At 30.3% G+C, this 20,936-nt stretch overlaps 1 protein-coding gene across 7 annotated transcripts in view; it reads right to left on the bottom strand.

The window, feature by feature from the left end:
- Positions 1–466: 466 nt before the first annotated feature.
- Positions 467–20,936, bottom strand: part of Rbp6 (RNA-binding protein 6) — a 1,719,762-nt gene continuing 1,699,292 nt past the window's right edge. For all 7 annotated transcript variants that reach the window (XM_072525972.1, XM_072525971.1, XM_072525970.1 and 4 more), the window contains one exon: positions 467–19,917. In XM_072525972.1, coding sequence (XP_072382073.1) covers positions 19,876–19,917 — 42 coding nt within the window. In that variant the 3' untranslated portion in view covers positions 467–19,875. The remainder of the gene's footprint in view (positions 19,918–20,936) is intronic.

The raw sequence follows: 20,936 nt of genomic DNA, 5'->3' as shown, positions 1-20,936 counted from the left end.
TAAAATAGAGATACAGGTACGAAAAAATGACGCCAGTTGGTAATACCATGATTATGTGTTATAATAAAGGTAAGTTATCTTACTCTTCATCTTACATTATTGGTCAGAAATAAAATCACTTTTTAAATCCTTCATAAAAAATTATAACAAAGGATCGCTATTTAAAAAATAATAATAACTTCTTTTTAAAAAACTTTGAAATCAGAAAAAGATAGAATAAGGAAAACTTCTATTAACTAAAAAACTATTTGTACAGCCTCTATACATGCAAACTTAGATTTAAGAGGGTGAGTTAAAATTAGAATATTATTATAACTTAAGATATTTTATTTATAATTTAAAAGAGGAGGACGCATATTTAAAAAAAAAAATATGAATTATAAACGTAAATATAAAATAGTTTACTTACCTACAGCTAACTTTTCAGTAAAGGATAAGGTTAGAGAAAGGAAAATAAAAAACAAAATTGAACAATGTCCATATTATATTATTTTATCCCACATACACACGGCACGTTGTGAACCTTGTCTTATCATTGTATTTTAATTTATATGTACATTGTAGAACGCATATTAAGATATACATGAAGGCTCGGCAGGACAATTGCCGAACACAAAAAGAGCCGTCCGAGACAACACGACTACACTGTTGTACAGACAACTCACACCAACTAGTTAATTAAGCAGATATTAGGTATTAGCGTTTTTTATTTAATGTAAGACATAAGAATCATTAGACGATACATTGACAAATTTATTTTAGCATCCAGCTGTCTATGTATTTCCAAGATGCATGCCATTTAATGTTCTAGGTAAGAAGGCAATCACAGTGTGTTCACAATGAAAATAACCAAAACATGATTTTAAAATAAATATGATAAAAGTGAAAATCGTTGAAATGGTAATCGAACAAAATATGTAGCAAAAAAAGGTAATTAAAATGAATATGTAAGCGGGAATTACAATTAGATTAACAAATTGGTTACGTAAGATATAGTATAATCCGTGTTGTAAATGGTTTTTAAATAACTAATACGACACAAAATAGTAAGATTTGAGGTAAAAGTGCACACTGTGTGAAACAGAAGGAATTATGGGTATTTGATAGCAGTGTGCTACTCCAGTAAGTCGCCTTTTACGACAAGCAGGAGGTTCTGTGGGGATATTCTTTGATGTGGCCCGTACCCCACACGGGGCAATTATTAATTTGTCCCAATTATTGTACTTTTGACAAAGCTTCTTATTAAAAAAAAAACTTATGTCTCTACATTACTCATAAAATTACTAATGGTCTTTAGATCATATTATATCTTTCTTTACAGCTTAAACTTAGGTTGTCTATACCATAGGATAGTTATGTCTCGGCGGCCGCAACAATTTTTTCTTATATTTTTACAAACTTCTATCTGTACAATCATCCTAACATATGACATATTTCTGCCATTCGCCTTCATTATTATCATTAGTGTAAAATCTTGTCATATAGTACGTACTTACAATAATTGTTTAATATTATAATCCTTAATACGTAAAAGTCGAAAGCGCCCACTGAAGGAATATGGTTATTGCTTTTTTTATATTGCAAAAAGCCCAAAATGGCTGATACAATGATTTCACGTAACATTAAAGGAATAGACCGTCTTCGAGAGCCTCTGAACGAACGCTACTGGTTGCTTTAACATCAGTTCTTAAATCCGTATGTTTCGATATGACAAAATTAATTTCATTCATTAGTCCAATGACCATCAGACTTTGTCTATTTTTAAATTGAAGATATTAACACCATATTAACTAAAACAAGAGAATCTTGGCACTCCTGGCTCAGATCAAAATTATGTTACAAATTTCCAAAGTTAACTGAAATCAATCTATTGAACAATTTTTTTTATAAATGCGTTTTTTAGTAATATTCAATCCATATTTTTAGGGTTGTACACATGCCAAACTTTCCGTAATAAAATACACTACTTAGTTAATTTGATATTTTTCTCTTGTTCGTATATATTTGAAAATTATTATCAGAAATTTTAAATAAATTTTACATCATTAACAAAGTTACATAATATCGTCTAAACATAAAAAAGTTTTCTTTCACATAATGCAGTCTAGTTAAATTCTTTTCCTAGCTTTTTTGTTTGATCGTGTAGTTTGGTTTTAAAATGGTGTTACGTATATAATAACAATGTCTTTGGCCATTGTACTAATTTTACTCAAAAATTAACAGTTGTAATTAAGTCTTAAACAAATTTATAATTTAAACGGATTTTTAAATATAAACATTCCATATGCATATTCATTGATTTTATTATAAATTAATAATTTTCGATTATAAGTATTTTTACATTTTTAACTTATCAAAATAACCTTTATATTAAAAGATACATATATAAGTACCACGTAAATACTTTTTCTTATTTAACTTTGGATGAGAGCAAAAACTAAACATACTTTTAAAAGCTAACTATGGAAAATTATGTAGAATATAATTCTTTAATTTGTAATTTTTAAAAACCCTGAACAATTTTTTATATTTTAAAATGCGAGAATTTTATAAACAATATATTTTATTAAAAGAAAATTTATCAGTAACATAGAAATGGCTTCAAGTTAAAGAAAGAAGAAAAGATAAACTAATGATTACCCGAGAAATACCTCGCGAACGCGACGTACAGATATAAGATTCGATAGACCTTAAAGGACAAGTATAACTTATTCAAAATGAGAACAAATAACTAATTTTTTTTAATAAAAAATTAAAACTCATCAATGATAAAAAAGGAAAGATAATTTTAAATATTTAAAATACATATCTTAAACCAATGTGCCAAATGAATAAAAAGCTATAAAAAACGATAGAAAAGGTAAGGATTTTTATCACAAAATGTTTTGATGAAATTAATAACTGTGAAATTTCATTATCCAATTACAGAAAGTATTTAACCTAAGTTTAAAAAGATTCAAGGTTTTTAAAAACACACTACTTTCAAAGTTTCGTTTCTATCTTCGTTTTGTAAAAAAATTACTGCTACAGCTTTCTATAATATCACATTCTGCTAGCGTATATTCATTTCCGCGACGCGATGTGCAGAGATGAATAACGCTGTCGATTGCATCGCCAATATTTTTAAAGCAATGACATAGGAACCAAGTAGATATCAAATATACACTGAACTAAAATACCCTGTTTATCAATTTTGACACTTAACTTCTGTGAATAAACTCTAATATGTCAACAGAAATAGTGTAGAAGAAAATATATAATAGCCAATCTATCACCAAATTTATATTTTAATGTGCATATTCTCGATTTTTAATAATTTGGAAACGAATGAATTCAACCTTAACAGGTAAGAAAAAAATTAATATTGTGTGAAAATAAGAAATGTTATAATTATAATACTCGTAAGTAAGTATACGAATTATCTAGAAACTTTAATCTGAGAAAGTTTGCGGGTTTCCAAAGAAGTGTTTAACAGTGTACTAGATATACGTACTCGAAGATTCAAAAAATGATTGAAAAAAAAAAAAACAACAACAGAATACCAGTTTTTATTGATGTTAGTTACCTAGTAAATTTAACTTACCTCTCTGAGAAAAACGGAACTATTTGCAAAGCAATGTAAATAAAGTGAACATGTCAAAACATTAAATGTGTATCTAACTAAAACTAAGGAAGAGATTCTTTATCCTTAACAGCTCGGAATTCCTTACGTTAAAATTACTATTGTGTTGATTATTAGACTACAATTTTTATAACACTTTTTTCCATAGTTTTAATATAGTAGTAAGTAGGGAAAATTATATAAAATTCTAGTACTCACCGATCCTAGATTTTATTAAGAAAAGATTAGAATTGAGAATATACACATCAATGAATTATATTTGGATCATTTATATAATTTTCAACTTCCTTAATTTCCATTGGCATATATACTTCGTACAAACTATTATTTTTCTATTTGCTATGAATAACTACAGTCGGTAAAGCGATTCTCGAAAACGATCTAGACAAGGATGGACTGGGAATTGCAAAACACAGGGACATATAGGTGTCTAATACAATAAAGTGGCGACACCAAACCACGGTTGCTACCAAGTATTTAAATTAGAGTATATATTTATGTATATCATAATATCAATATATACAGCTTGTATACATCCAGTAAACAAACAATAATAAAAATATAACAGAGACGGCGCCAGAGACGCTTTTAAGTAAGGAAAAACGGGGATGGTCTACTAGCTACCACCACCCCCCGGAAATGTATTATACAGTGTGGTGATGAGAATAATTACGAATACCATATTTTATAATGTATAGAATGGAAAACATCACTCTGTATAATATTCAAGGTTAACTCAAAAGTAATAATAAAATTTGGACAGCACGTTTTAATTTTCAGTGTATAGTAAGGCCCACGATATACAAATTTTTAAACATACAACTGAAAACTTCACAGTATGAATTAATATTGTCGAGATAATTTTTTTTATATATTAAATAATACATATTTCACGAACAACTATCTTAATATCTAGCCTCTATAAGACTATGGATTTAACAGATTTTAGGGCGATAACTCTATTTGTCATTAAAATAAAACTTGACGGCATCCAATTTTTTTTATAGTGTACATACACATGTATGAAAAGTTATTAGAAAAAGAAAAAAACATAGAATTTAAAACTAACTGACAACAAAATTTAAGTTGCGAATCTAAAATGGTAACCAGTCAACTATATAGAAAAGAAAAATTGGGACTAAAAGATAAACATTGACATTATTAAAATAGTAAATGAAGTCGAAAGAAGTAGGAAGGAATAGAATAGAGATGAAACGCTATCTATGAAAGGTTAATAGACAAAAGAATAAAGGAAAATAGAAACAATAACAAAATACAAACCACAGGGAAGAAACAAAAATAGAACAATAAGGTCTAGATGAGGGTCAATTTGACCGTGATTGGAAACTGCCAATTTAAAACTTACCTTAAGATAGTACAGAAAATACTTTGTTCATCGTAAAATACACACACCATCTTTGCAGTAGTAAAAATTAAAAGATTATACAACAAAGGCAAAGGAGGATACTAAACGAGTTTTCATAAAATTACGCATTTATTACATTTAACTTGAGTTAAGATAATTATTGAAAGACTGGTGAAAATAAAAATGATATAGTATTGGTCTATATGAAAGATAAAGAAAAATATTTTAGTAAGAAATAAACAAATTATTAAAGAGCATACTGCATACCTGTTGGTGCAGAAAATACTCGCTTCAATTTAGCTCCAAATAGCCAGAGTGCCGTCAACTTTTGCATAGAAATTTTTTTCAAAAATCTCTAAATAGAATCATCGACATACATCTGAATGAAAAAGATACACACCAAAAGTTAGTTCTTAAACCACTTAAGTACATAAGTTTCTTACGTATTTTTGAATTTCTTTGTGGTTTAGAGTAGAATTATGAGGAGCATTAGCCATGTTAACAACAGCCAATTGTACATATTACCTATCTATAATATGTGACATCGTCACTCTTATCATTATTTAGCTAGAAACTGGTCTCTTACGTCAACAAACAATTTATTATTTATAACAGTTTGTTTGTTCATCGGTTGAGTTATTTGTACCATATATTGCCTGTTTTAACTTTAGAGCTATTCTAATTAATTCAGGTAACTGCTGGTTGGTATTTAAAAAGATCCCTTTAAAAGCTTCGCTTTAAAATACGTTTCTTCTGTGATTTTACCAAAGACAATTAGAAATATTTCCAAAAAAAACGTATGGCAACCATACAACTAGAATTAATTATTATGTTTGATATCTTTTGGCGTGTGTCTGTGGTTTTGCCGAGCTTGTCTGCGCCTGGCTGATGATATGTTGTTATTTTCGGCTAGGTTTTACTTACTAGTACTAAGTTATTTTTTTAAATTATTCTTTGCAAAGCCAGTATGCCAGGATACAGACGATAAAGGCGATTCAAAAACATTTTTTGGATTAATAGATTTGGATCAACCTTTTGTCGAGATCTACAATTACGAATCAAAAAGGTCAGCTTTTTGTAAGTAATTTGTATTCTGGAGGTTTTGTAAGCATCGGCATAGTAGATCGATCCTTTGCAAATAAAATATAATGGCGGCTTGTACATTACTTATAATTAGTTCGGAAGTATTAAACACCATACAATTTTGAAATAATCTTAGCCAAAAATATCAAAAACCAAGTGCAAACTGATCATAAATTTAAAACTAAACGTCCTTTAGAAGATGCAACGGCTAATATTACAGATACCAGATAGATCAAGGTACAGCGTAAGTTGCCAACATCAAAATACGGTAGATTGACAATATCCTTGGATTTCTTTCAAAATATGGTAGACTTCAAACAGAAAAAACAATAAAATTAAAAGATCAATAATACTGAAGACAAAGGGTTGATTTACTCAAGGTCAAAGTTATGAGGATATATTTAAAATTTCCTCGTCTAGTACTCTTATTTTCTGCAATGTTTAATTGTGTCTTCTGTTCTGTAAGGTAATGATAAATTTTATCAGTGAGAACTCATTCTCAAGATTAATAAAAGTTGTAATTAGATCTTTAACTAAAAATATGTTGTGTCTGAAACATATTCCTTTATGATAGATACCAACTTAAAATAACTGCAATAACACAACTAGTACCTTAGTCGTTAAAACATTTTTAAAAACTTATCATAATTCAACATATAAGACTTAAGTTAAAAAATTAGTCAGACTTTTTTTGTAGCCTAAAGCGAAGAAGCGGTGTTACTCGAAAGGTTTTGATGATTGATACTATATAATATAATTTGGATGTTTTAAATTGTAAACTGGCATTTTGACATTCAGCATTAAAAATAAAGTTTAAAAATAGATAATGATGCACTTCTCAAGGGATGAAACATTATCGAAATTTAACAGATCAAGAGATCTGAAACAAATGAAAGGCATACACTGTGAAACTATCAATGGTATATCTAACGCGGTAAAATGTATCATTTGAACCTACAGTAAGGTGAAAAATAAATCCTAATCTTCTTATTTTTATGTTTGAGAATATAATGAGGATCGATCTACGTGGATAATATCATGCTAACTTATACCTATCACTTAATGCAAATATAACACAGTTTTTTGCAGATATCAAAATATATAAAAGAAACCCATACCTTTTTTGGTTAACTCTTCTGAAACTACCTACATTACCATATTGCTCTGGATTGACATATTTATAGATACCGAAAAAAAATCGCATTGACATTAGTATTGACATTTTACAAACCTTTGGTCACCTTCTCACCAAACCGATATTTTCGGTTTTTTGTTACCTAATTCCTACCCGACACCCAAAATAATGACTGTATTGTATACAGGACACCGTAACGCCAGTATTCTAGTCGTGAGATCTTGTAAGGTAAAAAAAATCACGTGGCCGTGACTGTTCGCTATGTCTAGGTTATGTTGCTATATAGCGGTTACAAAATCCTGCATATCAAAGTCTGTTTAGGTAATTGACATTTTTGTCTAAAAAACAATTAACTAACATTTTAAAAAAGCGAATATCAAAAATTTCTGTCAAAATATATCTAAACTAAATTATAATATCTATCTAAATGTCATTATTTTTGTTTATCGGAATATTCCTAGCATCATCACCTCGACGAGTGAGGCAAAAAATAATTTTTCTCAATATTTCATGGAAACATTGACTAATTCTACATTTTATTCAGTTAAGTCAATCGTTGCAACTTTTCTACAACTGAGGACCACCTAAATCCATATTTTCTCCGTGTTATTCTATCACTAGTCTTTGGTTATGATTCATAATACTTTTAAAAGCTTTGGTAGTAATTGTTTCAAGTTGTTCTTGAACTGAATTAAATATTTCCCAGAAAAACACCATCTCCTTCTTTAAAACTAGAACTTCTCGTTATTTTATTTAGCATTACCATAATGTCGATATTTAAGTACTTCAATATTTGAAAGTGTATTGATATTGTTTCTGCGTATACTTTTCTCTATTCCACGTAATATGTCATATACTATTAAATTTTCTTTAATCCTCTTTTACGATTTTCATACCTATCTAGTTTTTTTTACATATATGACCTCTCAGTAACGCCGCGGCATCGATCGCATTCTCACATCTAGCAGCTACCGGAGAAGAGAACCGGCTCAAGTTCCAAAAAACCGGTACCATAGAGACTATGGTTAAGGTTTAACTCGGTTCATTCATATAACGGGTCGCGTAATGGTTATATAACTATTCGCGAATCTGGTAACGTGGACAAACTTCCAAAAACTACATCACACTAATCCGACAAAGACTCTCCAGTCCAAGAAAATTCTTCAGAATACTTAAGAAATACAACCTACTTGGGGACATCCCGTATTTCCTAGAAGTCGAAATCATCGAACAGAAACTGATCCTATATACAACGGGTCCTATTCTTAACATGAGAAAATGGGAAAAGGACGTAAAAACCATCACAGAGTACAGCCATGAACATATCCAGACTTAAACCAACAAAACACATAGACACAAACAAAACAACACAGAAAACTCCCACACAACAGAAAACACACAACAAGAAATACAAAAAAACACACTCTCACCCCCTCGACCTCCAAACACATACCTTACCATATTCCCCATTCCCCATCCCTTAACATTCCTACAGGTTTATCAATACACACGCAAATAATACCGCAACAAACACCTTCCCCACAATCTAACACAACACCTACACACAATACCACACAAACAACCACACAAGACATCCTTAATTACAGATAGACGACATTTCCCAAAGCATCTGACAACAGAGACCAAGCTACTGATTACACAGCCCAACAAAAAAAAATTTTGTCTTGCTGCCGAAAAAAATCAACTGATCTTGATTAATTAATCTGTGCTGATTCCAAAAATACAAACCTTTTCTTTGTATCAGTTCTAGTTTTCGAGATATAACATACTCATCAAATACTTAAATATTCTTACATTTCTGTATATTTCACCACTATGTTTATAAACCAACTTAACAAATTCTAATACAAATACATACTAATGACTTCTAATTAAAGTGTACTTTTTGGAAATGCCCATAACTTGAAATTAGCGCTAATTGCTTTTTAACTATTGTCCGATAAGTAAACAGTATTTTCTCTGAAACGGCCTTAATAAATTTCTATAAAGTCAACTGCGTTCTATTGTAAAATTTAGTTTGAACTTGAGTTTCGTTGCAAGAGTTTGTTTTTGACAACTGAAAACCATGGCTTCTACAAGCAGGCGTTGTTGTGTGAATAACCCGGACGTTTTTTGCTACATATGTAGCGAGTACATTGTAAAGGAAAGTAGAAAACCAGTTTGTGATTTTATAAAAAGGGCATATCAAGTCTATTTTGGTGTTCATTTAGAAGATCAAGATAAATCCTGGGCTCCACATGTAGTGTACAAAGCTTGTCTGGAAAACTTGCGACAGTGGACGAAAGGACAACGAAAATGTCTTAAGTTTGGTGGTATGGAGGGAACCAAAAAATCATTTTGACGATTGCTATTTTGTATTGTGAATATAAAGGGCATTAATCGTAACAATCGACATACGTGGACATATCCTAATCTGGATTCAGCAATAAGACCAATTCCACATCAGCTTGAATAGATACCCATTCCAATATTTAGCTGTCTACCTACGTTACCAGAGGATAATGTCGAAACGTTATCTGACGAACTACAGACTAATAGATTTGAGGAAGACGACAGTTATTTTGAAGAGGAGTCAACACGTCCTGAACTCTTTACTCAAGAAGAGCTAAGTGATCTTATCAGAGATTTGAATCTTCCAAAGGATTCTTCCGAGTTGCTTGCCTCCAGACTAAAGCAAAAGAATCTTCTTCACCCAGACACCAAAATTACATACTACCGTAATAGAGAAAAAAAACTTTTGCCTTTTTTTTCTCAGCAAAATGATGGTTTTTTGTAATAATATTAAAGGACTGTTAGAAATTGGTGTATCGGAATATACACCAGATCACTGGCGTCTTTTTATCGACAGTTCCAAACGAAGTTTAAAGTGTGTCCTTTTACATAATGGCAACAAATGTGGGAGTATACCAATTGGGCATTCTACAAAAATGAAAGAAGAATATAAAACAATTTTGCTGGTGCTAAAAAACATCAAGTATGACCAACATCAGTGGGTGATCTGTGTTGATTTTAAGATGGTGAACTTTCTCCTGGGACAACAAGGTGGCTATACAAAATATCCTTGTTTCCTGTGTCTTTGGGATAGCAGGGCTAAGGACCAACACTGGAGTAGAAGAAAATGGCATCCCAGAGATGCTTTAGTTCAAGGAGAAGCTAATGCAGTTAACGAAGCATTGGTCGACTGAGAGAAAATAATATTACCTCCGTTACATATTAAACTAGGGTTGATCAAATAAATTGTAAAGGCCCAAGACCAGAATCGTCCTTGTTTTGAATACTTGTCCAGCAAATTCCCTGCACTAAGTAAAGAAAAATTGAAAGCCGGAATATTTGATGGCCTCAGATATAACAACTTATAAAAGATTCGCATTTTACAGAATCGATGACTGAAATTAAATGTAATGCATGGTACTCTTTTGTGAAAGTTGTGCAAAATTTTCTTGGAAACAATAAATCGGAAAATTACCGGGATATAGTGGAAGAAATGCTCAACAATTTTAACAAACACGGTTATCGTATGAGTATTAAAATTCATTACCTCCACAGCCACTTAGCCCGTTTCCCAGAAAAGCTTTGAGACCTTAGTGAGGAACAAGGGGAACGCTTCCACCAAGATATCAAAACGATGGAAGAGAGGTATCAGGGGAGATGGGACACTCACATGATGGCGGATTACTGCTGGAGTCTTCAAAGGGACCGTCCTTTTAAAGCCTTTGCAAGAAAATCATATAAAAGGAAGTTTTTAGGTGACGCTGAATAGCAGATTTGTGCTGCGATGCTGGTTAGGTCAGATGAAAAGTTAAGTTTTTTTGGCAGATATGCAGATATGTGTGATCATTGTTGTAAGTACATTATTGTACAATAAATATCTTACTTTTTATTATTGTTTTGTTTATTTAATTGGTAGCAACACTACATATATGTAGCTAGTGCTGCGTTCAATTACCACATATGTTAGAAATGCGATCTGTTGTATTTCCTGAAAACGATCTGATGGAGCAAATCTGGTAGCATTTTTGGATTCAGCAGACCCAAATTACCTAGAAACAGTAAAAAAATTTCCGGCAGCAAACTGTGTGTTTACCAGTGTTATCAAAGATAACAAACTATTTTCAAATTTTGACTATCTTAAAGTCTTCCCCGCCCAAAAGGCTTTTTACGAACTATCCACCATCTAGACATAAAAAATCTCACGGCAAAACTACGACACATTCCTGGAGACATCGTCATCTCCAATAACCTAGCGTGCTGTACCAAATCTCAACTCCCAAACAATCCGCATCCCAATCCAAACAATAATCAACTACAAACATTTCACTTAGTCATTGCGAGAGTCGACAAAAACTTATCCGAAAAAGACATCGAGGATAATTTATCCGAAAACAAATTTCGATTTACCAAAATAGTTCGTATAATTGCCCATTTTACTAACCGCCAATGGTATCAGGATTGAAGGAGAACGATTAAGTGGTGAGACCCCCTGATTAACCAATTCCGGTCTGATCAATCTAAAGTACTGTTTGAGATCCTGCAAAAACAGACATGCTGCAACGAATGTCCAAAAGAATTAATTATACAAAACTGAAAAAGTCTATTACATACTCAACGATGAATGCTCCCAAATGTTCCAACTGTAAAGAAAACCACCCGGCATTTTCACCAAGATGCCCACACAGACAAGCCACCTCCACCAACACAAAACAAACACAAGCCGTACGAATTCCCTAACAAATCTCATCTTATGACCTATCCTAGGATATAAAATCCCTCTTCCACTTCACGTCCTTGATCCTCTTCAATGTCTCACCTAAAAAGCGGAGCGACACAGTCCGATATCTAAACCAAATGTTTAACTTATTTTAGAGGTATGTAATATCAATCACCTGTTACCATAATACGATAAACCAAACATTCACTCAACTCGTACCTACATATGTATATCGAACATAACGCTTACACAAACCATACTTACAAAATCTCCCCAAAAACAAGACTACCAAACATACATATACACACATAGTAAGTACACAGTAGAACACTAACCAATAAATACATAAAAAGTAAGCACACCCGTACACTCCTTATGAGTCGCATTAAAATTACAAGGACAGAGGGAGATTGGTTTTCTGTGGTTTCCCATCTCATTGCACAACGACACCTGATCCTGGGTGAGGATATAGCCACAGCTAACCTCTGCGCGTTTGCACCAAAAACAAAAGGCCCGAATCTAAAGAGTCGTTTGTTAGAAAATGGAACTTGTATGTTGGAGGCAGGCTTTGTTACTAACTGACAAAGACCCAATACTGATAATAGCAAGGCAGCGGGAACCAGGATTGTTGTTTTCTGTTCGCAATAAAGATACCATGCTTGAAGAAGCACAACAAAGCTAAAACGAGGTATATAACGTTAGTCACACAAATGATATTCCCCGTTGTGGCGTAACAAAATACGTATGTATGTAGAGAATATTTTAGGTGTCTTTATAAGAAATATTTAATCCAGTTGTAAAATATACATGATATCTATCTTCTGAAAATCTATTAAAGAGAACACAGTAACAAAAAATATCGCCGATATTTACAAATATTTTGATTCGATATTTGATAATCACTTTAGAACTAATAGATTTTAGTCACATTGTACTATCTTTAGAATTTTGATTCTAAATATAAAAAAATAAGTATCTTGATAGCTAATATCATATTTACTGTGTCGCAGTAAAGTTTTAAAATGTGCGTAAAAAATCTTATATGTACTCACATTTTTGTTCTTCGATCTAGATGTAGATGGAGCTCAGTAGTGTTTCCATAACTGTCCAGTCACTCAAACTATTATTTAGTTACTTTATATCGTGGTGTTTTTGTACTGAGGAGACTTTAAATTACAAGCATTTTTTATAATTTGTAGTCAGTCAGACAACAGTAGCAGTAGTTCTTCGTAAGAAACTATTTTGTAAAATCAATTTTCATTAAAAAAGAGTAACAGTTTAAATAAAAAAATATTTTAATCCTATAAACTAAACCAAACACATTTTTTTCATTTTAAAAATTTAATAACAACTTTAAAGAAACTCATCCAGTGGCCACTCATTTTAAATTATTTGAAAAAGAAAAATTAGTTTTCAAATTTCTCTCAGCATTGTATCTGATTTTAACGGCTTTTATTGGATGAATATAAAATTTCAAATCGAAAACTGTTCAATATTTTTATATATAGTAAATTTTTACTATACGTCTTGTGATATAAAGCTACCGAAGCATCACTCGGGTTTTTGTACAGAATTTTGATAAAGTTTAAATAAATCCATCAAAATTAAGATTTGATAAAATATGTAAATTGTATTGAAAACAAAGAAAAGATGAAAAATATTGTGTCTTTACGATAAAATGAAAAACCCTAAATGTATCTAACATTCTGATAATTAGTTTCTAAAATGGTTTCAAACAAAGAACTTATTGTTGAGGTCGTCAAACAACTTTAGTATTAGTAATAATATTAATATAACAAGCCTTATGTCGGCGAAACACAACTAAAACCAATAATTTAAATTATAACACACCTTATTAACCACATAAAATAATATCGCAGACAGCAAAAGAGAATGTTTTCAGTTTTTTAATCTTAATCTATTATTAAATTTACCCGATGATATTTTTGAGAAATTTTAGGCAAATTAAGTAAATGGAAGTACAAATATATTTATTTTTTATTTAAAAGTTTATGCTATCTAATCTATAAATGATTCAAAGGGATCATAGAACGAAAAATAGCAAAAGCACGTTTCAATTTTATAGTACTCCACTGACTTTTTGCTGCGTTTTTTTTGTTTTTTTTTTTCGTACCTAATTTAGTTAATACTAAAAAATTATTTATTTTGAAAAATTTTACCTATCTACCTTAAAAAATTAGTAATTCTTTTAAGATTCCACGGAAAGAAGGAGAGTTAGGACTGACAAAACGATATTTTTATCCTTTTGTATCTATCTCCTAATGCATGTGGACCTGTTCGATCTCTTTTGCTGTCCAACCTATAGAATATGTATGTAATAACAGGAAACATTTATCATATTTATATAATATATACTTTTAAAATTGATCTTGCCTATCACTAACAATTAGACAGATCTAATAGGGGTAAGAATATTACAATGAAGAAATACGAACATGATTTTTATATCCTACAAGCTACACAGACCTAAGCGTGATGGAACAAATTTGAAGTTTGTTTAAAAAGTTGTAAGTCGATTCAAAATTTCAACATTATCGCCATAACCAAGGAGATTTATTTGTTGTTTCTACTGTTGAAACGTTTCTCATTTTGTTCCGGAGAATAATGTTTGAAAATTTCGAAGTATCCTATGTTAGGATGCCTACGTCTAAAATTCTAATTTAAGAAAATTACAAATATTAAAAATGTTTGTTATTCGTTATTTCTACAGCAGCTATTTATTATTGCAATAAAGTTAATATTGGAATGTTACATTACTGTTCAAACTTTCCAAGTGATTATATAAATGCGATGTTATGATATTGATCCAAATTCAAAATTCAAAATTAAGGTACAAACACAACACATTCGGTTATTTTTTTTGCTACTTATATGTCATCAAAAACTAAACAGAACAACAAGTTTTTATGGTTCTAGTTGTTTTGGTATATCCAACTATGACTATATATTTTTCAATATTTTCTATAACTCACCCTTATATTTGGTTTTGCCAATTGTTTGCCGTTTTTTTATGTTATTTGTTATATGTATCTGTTACAGAAACCACCTCTTGTAGAGATAATGATTTAATGTTTTCAAATGGTTTTATAGAAAAGTTCTATGATCTATAAAAAATATTAATGGACCATATTATACTAAGAATGTTATAATATAATATATATACTAAAAATGTTTGCAAGGAGTCGGTTTAGGTGGGAAGGACATCAAACTTCCAATAAACTTGTACTAGAACCAAAACGCCAGAGTTAGGTTCGAAGGTTCCACATCCGCAGAAGTAGAAATTAGAAAAGGAGTTTGCCAAGGTTGCGTTTTATCACCCATATCTTTATTCCGAGCTTCCATTTAAAGAAGCACTGGAGGATTCCCAGGATGAAGTCAAGATGAATGGAGTACATATCAACAGCATCAGATACGCCGATGATACGGTGTTGATTGCGGATTTCATTTCAACTGGTGTCTACAATGACTCATCAAAAGGACCAACTTGATCTGCCAGCAATTTGGTATAAAAATAAACATTAACAAATTCAAAGTGAAGCGAAAAAACCAAAATGTACCTCAACCTTACACAATAAACGGGCACATTTTAGAACAGGTCAAGTTCAGGTTTCTGAGATGTTAAATCCATAACAGCCTAAATCTTGATCAAGAAATAAGAAACATGCTATAAAATTGTTCTACAAACTCAAGACTCATTTTATTCTCGAATTAAACTCGAAATTCGACTACGTTCATCAAAATTCTACGTCTGCTCGACTCTTCTCTATGTAGATGAAACGTGGACCCTTGAAATGTAGATCTATCGGAGAAGCCTCAAGATTTTATGGACATTGCATACCTTAACCGAAGAAGTACTGCAGACAATAGGCAAGGATCAAGAACTATTTAATACAGTGAAAATTAGAAAAACGTAATACCTAGGTCACATACTGAGAAGTAATAAGTATCAATATACTCAACTTATAGTAAAAGGAAAAACTGAGTGAAAGAGCGTACTAGGAAGGAAAAGACTATCGTGGCTAAGAAACATCCAATAATGTACAAGGTTAAATTTTGAACAGCTAATAAGAGCAGCTAAAGACAAAGGAGAGTTTGCCATTGTAGTGATTTTTGTAGTTGACCATAAACCTCAATTGAGAACAGGACACTTAATAAAAAGAAGATACTAATAACAAAAAACGCACAATAAACAATATTGCAACTTTTTTTTAAAGGAAAAAATATTCACATTAATGTCACAGAATTTTTACGATAATGAATGAATATAAATTATATGAAATATAATACAATAGCTTTTACAATAACAAGTAAAAAATTAAACCACTTTGTAGACGGCGCATAGAGAATATCCAGAAAAAACGTAGATAAATGATCTTAAAAAAGATTTGAGAAAACTTAAGAGAACCTGTAAAGGAAATTAAGGTCATAGTCCAAAATTTAATACTTTAAAATATAAAAATATGTTTTACACTTTAAAATATTTTTCGTAGCGTCTATTTTAAAAAATCTGTAATGAATAATTAACTAATCTGACCTTTGTCTGATTAGAAAGAACTTTGTCTGGGTTAAATACAGCAAACCACATGTTATTCATTTTATGTTCTTTAATTTACCAGAATGCCTAAAAGTGAGTATGTGCTCCATAATTTTGAAAAAATTTATTGGATCGGCAAGCAGATTGAAAAAATTTATTAAAATATCTACAAGTGGTCACAACATAGACGGTTTTGCTAATTATAGCAAGACATCAAAAATTGTATGTTTAGTCTCGTGCGTTTTATGTCGATTTGTTCCTCCACGCCGTAAGTAACAATAATAAAAATAATAGCAATAATATATACAATACTTTAAAGACATAATGAATATTTTGTATACATTGACCGCTCGCATGCGTGACGCAACTCAAAAACTTACATTTAATTATGTATTTTTTCATAAATAATACAATATATCATATATTACTTAATAATAATAAAATTTATATAAAACAACTATAGTAAAATGAAAAATAAAAGTTAAAACAGTAAAATAATCAACTAACCACGGCAACGCCTCAAACTTTTTTTAACTTTAGTTGACGTCGTTGCCAAGTTGGTCCTTAATAATAATATATGTGAGGATAATGTATCCCATTTTTAAGATACCCTGTAATACATCATATGTAATATAACGCAAGACGTTAACCAATAGTGCCTGTGTTTGGTGGAAAGTCGCGAAATCGGTAGCCGTAGAGACAGAAGAAGAACAAAGAAGTAATAACAATACATAGTCTGAGTAGTAAAATATATGTATTTTGTAGATAGAAGTATATTTTAGCAATATTAATAGAGTATGCGAATTATTTTTCATTATTATATTTCAAGGTGTGTATTTTTGGTTTCTATGTTTTCTGACGCTGCCTTTTATTGCAGAATATTACGATTAACGAATACACATAACGTTGGTATTCCTAGACAAGCTTAAAGATGTTTGTTATGAAATGGACTTTAAAACATAATAATTATTACACGTTAATGTATAGTCTACTAATCAGTTACTCGTTTTATATTATAAGGTTATGCAAGAGCATATAAAATTGCTTGGGTTAAGATTTGAACATGTTTCTAGAATTTGAGACAAATCAATTTACTCGAAATATTATTATTTTACCAGCTTTTTAAATTTCATAAATTTTTTGGTTTAACTCTATCAATTTTTCGTTGAATAAAAACAAGAAAATATACTGCAACATTTTTATATACCTATTGAAGATATTAAAGGAAAAAATGTCTAACGCTGTGGCAGCACAGCACAATCGTTTTTACTACTATTAATATTGCTGAGTAATAGAAAAAGAAGTGTCATAGGTGTACTACCATTAAAAATAACAAACAAGAACACTTACAGGGAGTCTAAAAATGAGATCTAATATTATAAAAGATATCTTAGGCCTGCACCATATAAAATCATGAAATTATCTTTAATGTTTTTTTTTGTTAAGTACATCTTCAAAATTAATGAGATATACCCATTTTTTTGGTGCAGTTTGTTTAAATATAATTTATTATTGCTTTCGTTAAGATATTATTTTAAAATCACCTATCTAAAGGCCCAATATATGTCATAAAATGTGCTACAAAAGTATGCGTTGAGCTAAAAGCTCAACTTGAGATGAAGCTCATCAATATTTTAAAAACTCAATATATATATATATATATATATATATATATATATATATATATATATAAAATAGTGTCATTATTACTGGTGTTTTGTCCATTTTGGAAAAATTTGTACATATCTTTGCTAAGATTATTTATGAAGTTGTAGGATCAAAGAGAAATAGAATATCTCAATTTGGCAGCGAAGAAAAGTAGGCTTAATATACAGTAGATTTTACTTTTTAGTCCTTTATTGTTTATGCTTATTTTTATTTTTAAAATGGGTCAAAAATTTTTCTTCTGTATATCCCAGAAGAACTTTCCAAATATTCTGTTAAATGACACATTGACTATGTTATACGACAGTCATTTAAACATAATTTTTAACAAATTATTTGGTTTTCACATATTTTCTAGTTGCCAGTAAGATAAAAATAAAAAGAAATTATTGTATGGTGAATTATTTTCCTTAATTAGATTACTTGTCGTCATTTTCCATTCAAGAAGTAAATATATTTAAATAATAAACCATTACTATGTGAACCATATCCTTTTCTATAAGATACACTGTTAACAATAATTTTCTATCTATATTAAATAGAAGGAAATCAAATTTTTTACTAGTTAATGCAACTAAAACTCCTTGAAAAGACACTGTGAAGACTAATAGCTATATAAAAGATTTTTCTAATTTTGATCAATTGTTTAAATCTTATCGTGATGCAATCAATGTAGTTGTTATTTATTAATTAAGGTGACATTTCAAAATTACATACATCTGCTTAGGCCAATCCAGCCAAAGTTTTGGTTTGTCACCAGCAACCTGAGATATATGGCTGTGTCTCATCAATTAATTGTCAGCATGCATGATTTTCAGAATTTATATATTTTGCAGGAGATATTGTGACGGCATTATTGATGTAATAAATAATTTTAGTAGAAAATGTAGAAAACAGCTATAAATATTCCTGTGAATTTTAAATCGGAGAATTAGGCTATATGTCAGCCAATAACTTTGTTATATTAAGGGAAAACCAACAGAAATATTGTTAAAATATATTGAAAGTAATAGTTTGTAAAAGAGTTTATAGAACTGCCTAAAAACCATTTCCAACACAAGGGCACCAAAGAAATTTATGGATATACTCATCAAGAAATGAAATTAAAAACCTTAAATAACCAACAAAAGGAATCAAAGGGCAAGTATTGAATTATAGTTGTAAGGTAGACGAGGGCGAATTACATACGAATTTCACCTCCAGAAAAAATTCAGTCATCAGACATTCATTTATAAGAAATGAGTAATGGGCTAAAGAAACTAAAAGAATATTCTTTTAAATAAATTAAATAATCTTTAAAGCAATTATATGACTAAAAATATAGCTTTAATAATTTTTTTTCTTGGGCTTATTATCACTTTTAATTTCTTCATAAATTACTTAAAATTTGTCTAATATCGAATATTAGAGACCGTATTTCAAGTATTATTATTTTTAAAACCACTCCTTGATGGTCTGTCAAAAACGTAAAAGGACTAAAACGCAATTTTCGGTTACTCATGTACAAATCTTTCCAAAAAGTTGTTGATCTCCTCGGCTACCGATAGAGAAAAAAGCGGTACGCGTACACCAAACATTACAACAACAAGTGGGCCTCGCCTGGCGGGGGATGTGCTACATAATTAGATTATTATACATAAAGTGAATGTACAAGTGCAGTTGTGATGCCATCACGTAGCTGCCGATTTTTGGGTCACACAACACTAGACAGTACTTCGACTCAATGGTAGCCATTGGTGAATGCAGCCGGGATGAGAGGACCCTGGAATAAAAGGGATATAAGAAATATTTGTATTTTTCGTCATAATCTGAATTTTATTAAGTATAACTTGTATAAAGAGTTAAATTGGTATTAAAAATGTTTATGAATGTACATTTACATCCGTAAGTAATGCAACATTCAGCAATCTCATAAAACGTGTAATTACATTTAGGAATATTTATTTTTAACCATTTTTATTTAATATAAAGCAGTGGGAGACGATAAGGCTTATTAATTAAGAAATTTAAATAAATCAATAAAACAGAATATTGGTCTTTAAAAGTAAACTATAAAGAAAATAACAAAGTTAATGTATTTTAAGAAAAACTTTGTTTAAAATAGAAGTAAATAATTCAACGTCTTAAAAATTTAAGTAAAGTTAATTATAAGAGCATTACCACAACTTAAAAATTTACTTTAATGGATTTTAGTTAGTAGTAATAGATAGTTTAATGTAAAGAGATGTTTTCGGTTCATATAAGTGTTGTTTTTTTTTTGTCAATTGCTTGTCTTCCTATACGTCTGTTTAATCTTGCATGTTGCTGCTAGACCGCTTTCATCCACCTGCCCTTTTTATTCCTCTAGTGGTAATGCTAATCGTTAAAAATCTTAATTATTGCTATCCATCTAAGCAGGCCAACCATTGAAGATTGATTTTTTTAGATCATCCTATTTCTTGGTTTCTTAATTCATCGTAGATATTGTATTCTTTTTTAATTATACCTCTCCTTCGCATGTAGTATTTCTACCATAAAAAGGTATTTATTCTTCAATCCCGTGTACCACTGTGTTTTACCTTTTTTAATGATTGGTTTACTGATAGTACATTAAACGTAACAGTTTTTCTTTCAACTTTCATGATTTCTACGAATTTAAGATATTAGTACACCGTGTAAGGATCCTATAAATCAATTAGAATTGGCTAATTTTATGTTTCTTTTTCGGATTTATTTATTTACAGAACTGCATAATATACGCACGCTTACCATTGTGGCCAATTCTTTCTAGCTTTTTGCTTA

This window comes from Diabrotica undecimpunctata, chromosome 3, assembly GCF_040954645.1.
Source record: "Diabrotica undecimpunctata isolate CICGRU chromosome 3, icDiaUnde3, whole genome shotgun sequence".
NCBI lineage: Eukaryota > Metazoa > Arthropoda > Insecta > Coleoptera > Chrysomelidae > Diabrotica > Diabrotica undecimpunctata.
This window is presented reverse-complemented; position numbering and strand designations above follow the sequence as displayed.